Genomic DNA, 13,100 nt, shown 5'->3' on the forward strand with positions numbered 1-13,100 from the left:
AAGTTGGGCAAGTTTCTGAATTTGAGGTTTATAGAATTTAATTACCTTATGATAATACTAGTTAGGACTAACAAATAATAAAAAAACTTGTATATGGTGGATTTAGTTGTTGTCAAAGAAGAATAGTTCACCATGTGCTGATTCTCACAGTGTGGGCCATGGGATCAGAGTCCCTGGATTTGAACCTAGCTGTAAAGCTGTTACCAGCTCTGTGACCTTCGACAAGTTGCTGAACCTCTTAGAACTTCAGTTTTCTCTTGAGTTCATGGGCGTAATAAGTAAAACATGTTGCTGTGTCACACGTTATCTCAAAACTTAATGGTTTAGAGCAACAAATATTTATTGAATCTCACAGTTTTTGTGGGTCGGGAATGTAGGAGCAGCTTAGCTGGAAATTCCAGCTCAGGGCCTCATATGGCTGCAGCCATCTGAAGGCTTGACTTGGACTGGAAAATCTGCTGACTCACATTGCTGCTGGCGGGAGGCTTTAGTTCTTTGTTGGATCTTGGCAGGAAGCTTTCAGTTTCTTGACACATGGTCCTTTCCATAGGCTGCTTGAATACCCCATAACATGGCAGCTAACTTCCCCCAGAGTGAGTGATCCAAGAGAGAGAATGAGGAGGAATGAAGTGTTTTTATGACTTAGTCTCCAAAGTTGCATATTATTATTTTTGCTTTATTCTGTTCGTTAGAAGTGCATCATTAAGTCTGGTCGACCCTCAGGGGTGTGGGGGAGGGTGGGAGATTAAGCTCTTAAAGGAAGAGTATCAAATAATTTGTGGACAAATTATAAAGCTACCACAATCATCTTGGAGCTTTTGGTAAGATTAAATGACATAATTGCTTATGAATCTCAGTACATGGGTAGGCACAGACTAAGTGCTCATTAAGTGTTACTGCTTAATGAGCAGTTTCATTTAAGTATGGGTGACTTCTACTCTACTAGGAATATGAGGGTCTAAGTGTAATGCCTCCTTTTTATTCCCCAAACTATGTTAGGTTTCACTTTATGTAGCTATGGAATCTGTTCATCAAAACTTTTCAGACTAAGTGCTTAGAAATGTATCTCCCCTACTTGTGCTCTCCTATCTGGGATCTACTTGAATCTGCGTTTCATCCTTCCCTTTTGAAGATCTACTTTTTGAAAATTATGCTACAGGAAACGTTGTTACACATGTGAATGATCATAAGTAATCCCCATGCATGTAAGTCAGCTCATTGAAGTTACTGTTTGCATCCCAAGTGTCTAGACTCAAAGCTTATGGCACATGGTGGTCACTTAGTACTTTAAACACTTTTAAAATTAATATATAATTTATATACAGTAAAACTCGTCCTTTTTAGTATATAGTTCTGTGTTTTGACAAATGCATATCTTCATGTAATCATTACCACCATCAAGAGTTCATTACTCCAAAAAATTCTGTCACTTGTTAGTCCTCTTTCCTGCTACCCCTAACCCCCAGGTAATTACTGATTTGTTTTCTGTCCCTCTGGTTTTGCTTTTTCCAGAAAGTCATATAAATGAAATCTTACAATATGTAACTTTTGAGTCTGACTTCTCTTACTGAGCACAATGTGTTGGAGATTCATCCATATCATCTAAAATAATAAAAGCGTAATATGTTAATTAGACCGGATGAGGCAGAGGCAGCCACTGCAGCTGTGGGGGCCAAGCCCTTTGCACAAATTTTGTGCATCGGGCCTTTCATTGTATGTATAAGTAGTTTCCTGTTTGTTGACTATTTTATTGTATGGATGTACCACAGTTTGTTTATCCATTCACATTTGGGTTATTTCCAGTTTTTAGTAATTATGAATAATTACAAGAAGCATTTGTGAACAAGATTTTGTGTGAATATAAGTTTTTGTTTCACTTGGGTCAGTACTTAGGAGGGGGAGGTTGTATGGTAAATATAGGTTTTAATTTATAAGAAACGACCAAATTATTTTCCAAAGTGATTGAACCACTTTGCCTTCTTACAATCAATGTATGAGAAGTCCAGTTGCTCCACATCCTTGTTAGCACTTGGTATTGTCAGTTTAATAAGATTTTTTAAAAACGTTATAGCCATCCTGTTAGGTATGCGGTGATACCTCATTTTGGTTTTATTTTCATTTCTCTGATGATAGTGATGTGACCACCTTTTCATATACCTGTTAGGCATTTCTATGTCTTCTTTTGTGAAGTCTGTTCAGGTTCTTAGCCCATTTTTTACTTGGGTTCTTTGCTTATTGTTCATGTATAGTTTTTCTAATTTCATTGAATTATCTGTATTTTCTTTTTGTAGCTCTCTGAATTTTTAAAAACAATTGCTTTGAATTCTTTGTCCAAGACATCATAGATTTCCACTTCCCTTGTGTCAATCACTATAAATTGATTATGTTCCTTTGGTGGTATCATGTTTCCTTGATATTTCATGTTCCTGTAGTCTTGCATTTATGTCTTCACACTTGAAGAAGTAGCCACATCTTCCAGACTTTATGGACTGCCTTCTTTAGGGAACGATCTTAACTTGTGTGTCAGTGAGCGGGCACTGGCTCGGTGAGGTGCACTGTTGTGTTGGGTCCAGGGTCATGTGGGATGCCAGTCCCGGGGACACCAGCTCCAAGGGTGTGCCTTTGCAGCAATGCCAGTGCTGGGGGGAGGGCTTGGTGGCGCTGGCTCCAGAGGGGCACAGTGGCATGGCCCCTGGAAAGCTCCAGCAGCTGTAGTCCACATTGATGAAGTTTTTAAAAGTTTTAGTCATTCAGATATTTATGGGGTGGTATTTTATTGTGCTTTAAATTTGCATTTCCCTTGTGACTAATAATGTTGCGACTCTTTTTAGAAGCTTATTTGCCATCTATATATCTTATTAAGTATCTGTCCAGATCTTTTACCCATTTTTAAGTTATTATGTTTGTTTACTTAGTGGGTTTTGAGAATTCTTTATGTATTTTGGATATATATTTATCAGATGTTTTGCATATTTTTTCCCAATCTGTGGCTTCTTTTTCATCCTCTTAACATAGTGTCTTTTGAAGAGAAATTCTTAACTTTAATAAAGTTCACTTTATTATTTTTTCCTTTTATGGCTCGTGCTTTTGATGTCATATCTAAGAAATCTTCACCTAACCCAAGGTCACAAAATTTTCTTCTGGAATTGAACTGAACCTGAGACATTTTTATTACCTGGCTGGGTCCTTGGATGTCCTACTATATATAGGACATTTCTCTTCGCCATCACTAAGCAGACCACTCTCTTGAGCACGCAGTAATTGCCAGAAAAACAGTAGCAACAAAACCAGCACAGCAAGTGTTCTGGAAATTGGGCCTCAAGTAAGCAGCAGTGGTTAAACCCATGGACAGAACCAAGGAGTGATGGGCCAGTGCCCAGTGGAAGCTTGAGTGATCTTTGTTTTGTAGATTTTGACTACCCACACTTCCACCTGGGTTATTTTGGCTACACCAGGTCAGGGACACCTGCCCTATATTCTCATCCATATCAGCAGTTTGGGAAAAGCAGTCTGGTGTTGCTGTTAGGAGCACAGGCTCAGGAGCTTGATTTCTTAGGTTCAAAATCTCTCCCATATATTAGCTGAGTAGTTCTGCCCTAGTAACTTAATTTCTGTTCTTCAATTCTGTCATCTATAAAATGTAGATACAATAGCCCTTGCTTCCCTGTGAGGATTACATGAGTTAATAGATGTAAAATTTTTAGAATAGCACCCTTCACAAGGTAAAAAGCTCAGTAAACATTGGCTATTGTTAATGTTAGCATTTTTTGAACACCTTCTTTACACTGGGTGTTTATTCACATTATTTTATCTTAATTATCACAATAATCTTGGGAGTAGATGGATACACATTCAGCAGAAAAATAACCTGAGGCTCAGTGATACTGGGTAATTTGCTCAAGGATGCCCATGACAGGATTTGAGTCAGTCCGTCAAGCCTCTCTCCATTGCAACATGCTTCATTGTTTCATTAGTGGTGAAGCACTTTATAATAAGGTGCCACTCTGCCAGAGTGGTTCAGTTAGTTGAGCGTCATCACATGTACTGAAAAGTTGCCAGTTCGATTTCCGGTCAGCACATACCTGGGTTGCGGGTTCAGTTCCAGGTCAGGTCACAAAGGCAAACAATCAATGTTTCTCTCCCTCTACCTCTCCTATCCTCTCTCTCTAAAATAATATATATATATATGTATTTTAAAAGGTGATTACTGTTCGGTTTCTGCCTTACATTGCTGAAATTTAAATCTGAGCTGAACATAGAGCCCAAGTACACATGAAGAGCATCGAATATAAATTGCTATGATTTAGGCTAAAGAATGATTTTCCAATGGGTTGTCTAAATCTCATCTTTTACATTTTGTTTCCCAACAGGCTGTTATAATGGGTTAGTTTATGTTCTAAAAAGTAATAATGGAGAAAAACACTGGATGTTTACTACTGAGGATGCTGTCAAAAGCTCGGCAACCATGGATCCATCCACAGGATTCCTCTACCTTGGCTCTCATGACCAGCATGCATATGCTTTGGATATTTATGTAAGGATTTGCCTCATCAGTCTCATCTGAGGAAGAGTGTCAGACTGTCAGGTTCTCTTTGACTAAGGGAGCAGGTGTTAACTATTTTCCAAGTTTAGCATTGTGGTCTTGGAAGAATAAAGAGTTAATAACAGTCATACCTTAAAACATTTTTAACTCTCTTATCAAATTTTCACAAATGCATTTGCTACTCAGAGTTTTGAAATATAAAGAACTTAGAATCATCATCTTGACAATAGAAAAGAGTTACAAAGGAAAATGTCAATAAGACCTGATTACATAAAAATTTTAAAAAATTTAGAATTACAAAATTTAAAAGTAGTAAGTTCTGGGGGATGGAATGGAAACAAATGAGACAGTTAAAACTGATTTATATTTATAAGTATGAATGAAAATAAAGAGTAATTACAAGTTTATAAGAAAAGACCCAGATAGAAAAATAGGGGACGCCAAAGAAGAAATGGCTAGTAAATGTATTTAAATATTTAAATCATTTAATGATCAAAGGAATGAAAATTAAAAACTGAGAGAAATAAATGGTATTAGATTAGAATGATAGCATTAATGCTGAGGTTGTGACTAGTGAAAGCCTCTGAGGAAAATAATTTGGCCATAGGTAACAATTTCATATCCTTTGATTCAGTAAAACTCTTCTTTTGGGAATCTATCCTGGCAAAATAATCAGAAACATGGAGAAATATGTGCATCATGATGTCTATTTCCAAGTTGTTTATAACGACAAGAAATTAATTCCAAACACTTTTCAATGGTAAGGTAGTGAGATAAGCGATTTTATGTTCATATGGAATATTGTGCATTAAAGTAAATTTAAAGAGAAAAAATTAGATACCAAGTGTATATTCAGAATGATCTCAATGATCTTAAACTGTGTGTGTGTATCAAAAAAAATCAAAGGGAAAATGCTAAACTGTTAACAGTTGGTGGTCTTGGTCTTTATTCTAACTTGATTTGCCATAGTAAGCATGTCAATAGTCCCCTATTTTTCTATCTGGGTCTTTTCTTATAAACTTGTATTTACTCTTTATTTATTACTTTTATATATTAAAAATAAAAACTTGCCCTGACTGTTGTGCTAAGTGGTTAGAACTTTGGCCCACAAATCAAAGGGTTGCAGGTTCGATTCCCAGTCAAGGGCACATATCTGGGTTTCAGGTTCGATCTCCAGCCGTTGGGCAACCAATTGATGTGTCTCCCTCACATTGATGTTTCTTTCTCCCTGCCTCCCACTCTCCCTTCCACTCTCTCTAAAAATCAATGGAAAAAATATCCTCGGGCAAGGATTAAAAAAATAATAAAAATAAAAACTTAGTTAAATAGGTATAGCATATAATAGATAGGATATGTGAATTTGTTAACCACCAGCAGAAACCAATTAATTTGCTTTCTTATTTGCAGGAAAAGAAGTGTGTTTGGAAGTTAAAATGTGGAGGAACTATCTTTTCTTCGCCTTGTTTGAACTTGATTCCGTATCACTTGTATTTTGCTACACTGGGAGGACTTTTACTGGCTGTAAATCCTGTAGGCATAAAATAATTTATATTGATTTTATTACCTATTTATCTTTAATATTCTTTATTTTGAATTCTGAAAATTAGGTAGTTTTGGTTAGCCATACTCCAGATATCACTAAACCAGAACTCATTAAGAATGACTGACATGAAGTCTAGAAAGCTGACAGAAATCAACTAAGATCTGTGCATGTCTTTCATCTATTTTTTAAAATAGAATTTTCTTACATTAGAAGTTAGGATGGTCTAAGGATAGATACTATGTGCTAGTTATTTCTTTCCTGGCTTTAGTGCAAGTTTTTAGCTCTCATAGATAGTACTGATTGATTTTATAGCTGTGTATATGTATACTAGCCTCGTTTATGTCAGCATGTCATTATAGCATTTTCTGATGTTTTATAGCTTTGCCTCCTAGAGATTTATGAGTTTGTTTTATACAGTTAATTGATTAGAAGGATTGAGATGCTATGAATTGCTTTTTGCCCATGACAGGCCACTGGAAATAGAGTTTGGAAACATTGCTGTGGGAAACCACTCTTCTCTTCTCCAAGGTGTTGCCTGCAGTATGTTTGTGTTGGCTGTGTAGATGGGAATTTACTTTGCTTTACTCACTTTGGAGAACAGGTAAATTTTTCTGATACTATTTTATGTATCTTTCTCAAAGGAATAGTAGTAGTTGGTGACAGCTGAAGTAAAACTTTAAATGTCATTATTCAATTTATGTTAAAAAACTGGTTCTGTTTTGTCAGGCCATGGGTTTCTTATCTTTATTCTTTTTTTTTTTTTTTGAATCCTCACCTGAGGACATGCTTAGAGAATCAGAGATCCATGTGAGAGGGAAACATCAATTGGTTGCCTTACCATACATGCCAGACTGGGATCAAACCCAGGTTTGTGCCCTGACTGGGAATCTAACTGGCAACATTTTGGTGTACAGGAAGATCCTCAACCAACTGAGCCACTCTGACCAGGCCATACATTTCTTTTTTTTTTTTTTATAACATTTCTTAATTTGTGAATTGGTGCAGTATATTTCAAAGATTCTATCCAAACATTGTTATACTTGTGCTCTTCCCCTCCTCCCAGTTTTTAAAAATTTACAGCTTGAAACCAATTTTATTATAACTTCTTTTGAGGTTACGAAAATTTAAAGAAGTCCCTGCTTTCTCTATGAAAACCAAGATCTCTGGTATAACCCACATTGCCTTATATGGGGGTCGCATATTCAACTTCATGACTAGCAGGGTAGGCTCCTTCTGGGTTATATTAGATCTTTTGTTGGGCGCAGTATCTCCACTCCTTTAAGTACCTGCAAGTGACTATCACTTTGGCACAACTGCAGCTGTGGTTTTGATTTGGGGGATTGCTTTGTGGATTTGAGAGTGCACTAGCTCCAACATGAGTGAGCCCATTGATGGCTAGAGTTGACTCCGTAGGCTCTTCATTCACACCTCATTGCCTAGCAGATTCTTTTGCTCTGTGTGACAGTCACTTTTTGAAGTCTTTTATTTTGTTTACATAATGTTTTTATTTACAAAGTAGTTTGAAGAGGCAAATGCTATTATTCCCGTTTGTTTAGATGAACCGTAGAAAGGTTAAAGTGACTTTGTCCAAGTCAGGGACAGAACTGAGATTATAAATCATACTAGAGGCCCGGTCATGAAATTCGTGTGCGGGTATGTTCCCTAGGCCTGGCCTGTGATCAGAGCCATCTTCCCTGGCTGCCCGCACCCGGCCCCGCTCGCCCCCCCCACCCCACCCCTGGTTCCCCTTTTGCTATTGGGTGATTGGTGCCTGACGGCTGGGGGAAGGGACTGAAAGGTTGGGTGTGCCCACCTGCTTGCTGGCCCTGCCCTGTCTCGGGTTGCCCTCTGTATATGGGGCAACCGGCGGGGCAGGGGCCTTGGTCTGGTGCCGCCCACGTCCCCTGCCACCCAACCCCGGCTCCCCATTTGCCATCAGGTGATCGGAGCCTGCCAGCCGGGGAAAGGAACTAAAAGGTGGTCAGTGCGCCTCATAGTGACTGGTCCAGCAGTCGTTCTGGTCGTTCTGCTGTTAGGGCCAATTTGCATATTACCCTTTTGTTATATAGGCTAGAGGCCTGGTGCATGGGTGGGGGCTGGCTGGCCTGCCCTAATGGGGGCCCTGGATCAGAGTAGGGGTCCCCACTGGGGGCAGGGCTGGCTGGGACAAGGGGCCGCAGGCGGTTTGCAGGCCAGCCATGCCCCCGATTGGGGTTGGGCTGGCCGGGTGAGGGGCCACTGGGGGTTTGCAGGCTGGCCACGCCCCTAACTGGGGTAGGGGTCCCCACTGGGGGAGGGCCGGCCTGGGTGAGGGGCCATGGGAGGTTTGCAGGCCGGCCATGCCCCTGATCAGGGTGCCGGGTCCCTGCTGGGGGGCAGGGCCAACCTGGGCGAGGGTCCAGTAGTTCTGGTCTCTGGTCATTCTGGTTGTTTCACCATTTCGGTCACTGGGCTTTTATTATATAGGATTTCATGAATATGCCCATTCTTTTTTTTATTATTATGCTGCTGTTACTGTAAATTTGTAAACACTATCTTAAACTTATGTCTTTTCTTCAAAATATTGGCCAGCAGGTTTTAGTAGCTTTGAAATAAGTAAATAGTAGATATCCACAGGTCAGACACGTCTCATAGCTTCTTGTTTAAAGCTTTAATTATTGAACATGAACTCTTCCTTTCAGTCCACTTCCTTCCTCCTCCCTACATTAGGAGACTAACAATATGATGTGATACAGTTTTTGATAAGATACATTGAAAACTCAATGCAGTTTTATTTTTGAACTCAGTGTCTCAGAACATACTAGTAATAACTTTTGGATGGGGTTCAAATTAATTTTATTTTATATTATGCATAGCAATGACTCATGTAATAAGGATACTTTGTATATTTTGTGCTAGATTTTACGACTGGGACAGAGGTCAAATCTGAGAGTTCCACTTTTCAGAAAAAGCCATTTTTTTCCCTATGTATAGTTATCATTCAATAGCCTACATCTCTTACAGTTTTAGAATTTCATAAAGCTTTAATATACAGAATTGTTGAAATGAGATGAATTAATTATTTCTGCTATTATAACCCTTCAGGTTTGGCAGTTCTCTGCCAGTGAACCCATCTTTTCATCCCCATGTCCCTCCACATCAGAGCAAGAAATATTTTTTGGTTCCCATGATTGCTTTATCTACTGTTGTACTATGAAAGGTCATCTCCAATGGAAATTTGAAACTACCTCAAGGGTATATTCAACACCATTTGCTTTCCATAACAAGTACAGCAATGAAACATCGCTCGCAGCAGCATCTACTGATGGGAAACTGTGGATCTTGGAATCTAAGAGTGGACAATTGCAAAGTATGTATGAACTTCCTGGAGAGGTATTCTCTTCTCCTGTGGTTTGGGAATCAATGCTTATTATTGGATGTAGAAATAATTATGTTTATTGTCTAGACTTATTGGTTAGCAATAAAAAATAATCAAGTACAGTCTTAATTAGAATATATCTAAGCTGTTTGATAATATTTACCATTATAAAGCATGTGGATGGTCTTATTTTATGATAAAGATTATATTTTAAGAAACTTGTCTATTACACTTCATTGGAGAACAGCCATATTTTATTTCCTGTAGGAGCAACAATACTTGTAAAAGGAGTTATAAAACAAAACATCAATATATTTAGTAGCACCTTCTAAATCAGGCTACAGATATTTTATTTTTTTATAGAAGACCTCTGAAAAACAAGATCAGAATATACTTAGTGGCTTAACTTAATCTGTGAGGTAATACACCATTCACTCATTTATACTGAGATTCGTAACAAAAGATTTTTAAAGGTAGGAGCTATTCATCAAATTAGGTCCCTTATTAAATTTTTTAAATAAAATTTATTGGGATAGCATTGGTTAATAACCTTATATAAATTTCAGGTGTACAACTTTATGACATCTGCATACTCTATTGTGTGCTCACAGCTGAAGTCTAATCTCCGTCTGTCACCATATATTTGACCCCTTTTACCCTCCTCATCTTTCCCCCAACCCCTTCCACTTTGGTAACCACCATTCTGTTGTATCTGTGAGTTTATTTGTTCATTTATTGCTTTTGGTTTTATAACCCCCATACAAGTAAAATCATACAGTTCTTGTTTTTTTCCACCTGATTTATTTCACTTAGTATAATACTCTCAAAATTCACCCACATTAGGTCAAATGGCAGTATTTTATCTTTTTTATGGCTGAGTAGTTTTCCATTGTATATATGTATCACATTTTTTTTTCAAAATTATAAGAGGAAGTTTAGAAAGTTATAGAGGTAGTAAAAGTGAGCCATTGAAGAACTGGGCTAAGGAAACAAGTTACAGAGGCAAGAGAAGGGCCCTTGGAGCTTAGGAAAGTACATGTGATAAGATTTGAGCACCTGCTCTGGGGAGAGAGAGAGAGAGCCTGTGTGGTTCTTTTTTTTTTTTTTTAATATATTTTTTTATTGATTTTTTTACAGAGAGGAAGGGGGAAAGATAGAAACATCGATCAGCTGCCTCCTGCACACCTCACACTGGGGATGTGCCCGCAACCAAGGTACATGCCCTTGACCAGAATCGAACCTGGGACCCTTCAGTCCACAGGCTGACGCTCTATCCACTGAGCCAAACCGGTTAGGGCATCTTCTTTATTTATTTTTTATTTTTATTTTTTGGGGGGCATCTTCTTTAAAGTTTAAGTGTCAATCTTCAGGTGCAGGGGCCTCATGTATGCGGGCTATGGCACCCTCCTGATCCTGCTGGATCTAGCTCCAGGAAGCTAGGGACATGCGAACACGGCCCTGCTGATCAGCCAGAGAACCTGGATCGGACTTGGGCCCGCCATCCAAGTGCAGGGGAAATGTAAACAGTGGCGCTCACCAGTTTTTCCTGTCCTGGATAGTTCCCTAAGCTCCTGGAGAGCTGCTGTGGCTCCCAGCCTCTTCTGTGTGGTCTCTCTTGTTTGTTGTGCAGAGGCTGTTCTATGGGCCCTCAGTTGTCTCTCAGGAGGAACTGCTCTAAATATAGGTATAATTTGATGTATTTTTGGAAGAGGGCAAGCTTAGCAACCTCCTATACCACCATCGTGGACTCACCTCCAAAACAGTATTTGAGTTTTTGTGCACCAAGGCAACTACCTCACCCACATCACTCACTTCGACCTAGTCCAGCCACGTGGGTCAGTAGCTCTGGCCCGGGCCCTAAGCTGTGTTTTTCACATGCATTCAGCTTTGAAACATGCTGTTCCATCACCCACTCTCAGAGTCAGGAGGCTGTAGGATCATATTGTCTGAGACACAGACCATTTGATTCCAACTGAGGATTAAGATAAACATTTTATTTGACCCTATTCATTAGTTTTCTCCAAAAACACCTAGTAAAAAATATAATAAGGTACCATATAAAATGCCTTGAAGTATTTCTTTTGCAACTAAAGCTATGTAAATATGAGCTTGCTTGAAATTAGTAAAGACATAAACTTGAAAAGGAAATTCTGTTGGTGCTAAAGATCTTGTGGGTATTTTTTATTGAAAGATCATTTTCCTTTAATAATGGACATTTTACATTAAAACTTTATACAACCAAAATCTAAAAATAATATTAAAATCACACTAAGGTATTTTCATGGTTAAGCCTCTACTTAATTTTATTGTTGGTAAAAATATTGCAAGACACTTGTAACTCTAATATTTCTGCTTTAAAATAAGCAATTAAGCTAAATGTCACAAGAAGAGACAATACATACTACAATTTGCTGATAACTGGCTAAAATGATAATTTAATAGTAATTAATGTATAAGAAACAATTGCACTTGAAAAATTTAAAAAGTAAACAAAAACTCTAGTTATATATATATATATATATGTCTGTGAACAGAGGTTAATCATCTATAACCTTGCCAAGGGAAGTGTGTGTGTGTTTTAATTAAAAACAAATAAACAAAAAACCACCTGTGTATTTAACATTGCAATAGGATTTTTTAAAAAGTCTTGAATTTTTTATGTTTTTACAGAATTTCCCCCATAGTTTGTTGATGAGAAAAGACTGCAACACAATTAAAGCAAAATAACACTTCATTGGTATTTAGTGCAAATTTGGAGTAATTTTTACATGAAATATTAAACATATAGCCTTTAGAAGTTGTTGGAAGTAAATGCTGTGACTGTGCTTTCCTCAGTATACTCTTCTTTTAAAGATTTTGAAGGAAACTTTTTAACTGAGTTATTTCTCCTATTTCGTATGGGCTTTATGGTGAGCCAGTACAGAGTGCACTCATCTACCATTCTTCTTTAATCAGATTTCTTCACTTGCTCTCTGCCATTACTGTGACATCCAAAACTGATAAGATGATAGAAAAGGTCAATTCAGATGAATTACTGTAGCACTAAAATTCCAGGACTCGGGTGAAAAAACTCCTATTAAAAAGTGTTATATTAGTGAGGAAATCATTGAAACTAACAAATGTCTACATATTTGACTTAAAAATGAACATCAGCTGGAAAACGTGCAGTAGAATATTGCTTCCCATAGCGATAAAAAAAATTAAAGTTCCATTGATTCTTAACAGTCTGAAGGTCCAGTATGTATATATATAATATTAAATCCTACTTGCAAGAGTATGGCTATCCTTATGACCACACATGCCAGCTGCTACCATAAGGCCGAGCCATCGTCTCCAGAAAGAAAATGCCTTCTATATGGTAAATAACTGCCAGTCATCCTTTCTGTAAGGTAAATGGTAGAATAACAGCACAGAATAATAGTACATTGCCTGTTAAGTGAGCATAAAGGAGAATAATGATGCATAATAATAAAATGTGTTTTCCTGTAGGAGAGGAAAAAAGGATGTGATTTTCCTTGCACTGGGCAAAAGATCTGTACTTATACTTGGGAGTCAGGAGCTAAGAAAATGGGAGTGTGCCAACACCACGAAATGTAAAATGAGCAGCAGCAATGTGTGGGCTTGCTGTATGTCTATGTTTCATGTAAAGCAAATTT

At 38.0% G+C, this 13,100-nt stretch overlaps 1 protein-coding gene across 1 annotated transcript in view; it reads left to right on the top strand.

Moving 5' to 3' along the window:
- Window positions 1-11,473, top strand: part of AASDH (aminoadipate-semialdehyde dehydrogenase) — a 30,501-nt gene extending 19,028 nt beyond the window's left edge. Inside the window, exons 12-15 of the mRNA XM_081096936.1 lie at window positions 4,371-4,534; window positions 5,951-6,073; window positions 6,556-6,687; window positions 9,171-11,473. Of these exons, the coding sequence (XP_080953062.1) occupies window positions 4,371-4,534; window positions 5,951-6,073; window positions 6,556-6,687; window positions 9,171-9,557 (806 nt within the window). The 3' untranslated portion in view covers window positions 9,558-11,473. The remainder of the gene's footprint in view (window positions 1-4,370; window positions 4,535-5,950; window positions 6,074-6,555; window positions 6,688-9,170) is intronic.
- Window positions 11,474-13,100: the final 1,627 nt, after the last annotated feature.

This window comes from Myotis nattereri, assembly GCF_964212035.1.
Source record: "Myotis nattereri genome assembly, chromosome: 1".
NCBI classification, from domain to species: domain Eukaryota; kingdom Metazoa; phylum Chordata; class Mammalia; order Chiroptera; family Vespertilionidae; genus Myotis; species Myotis nattereri.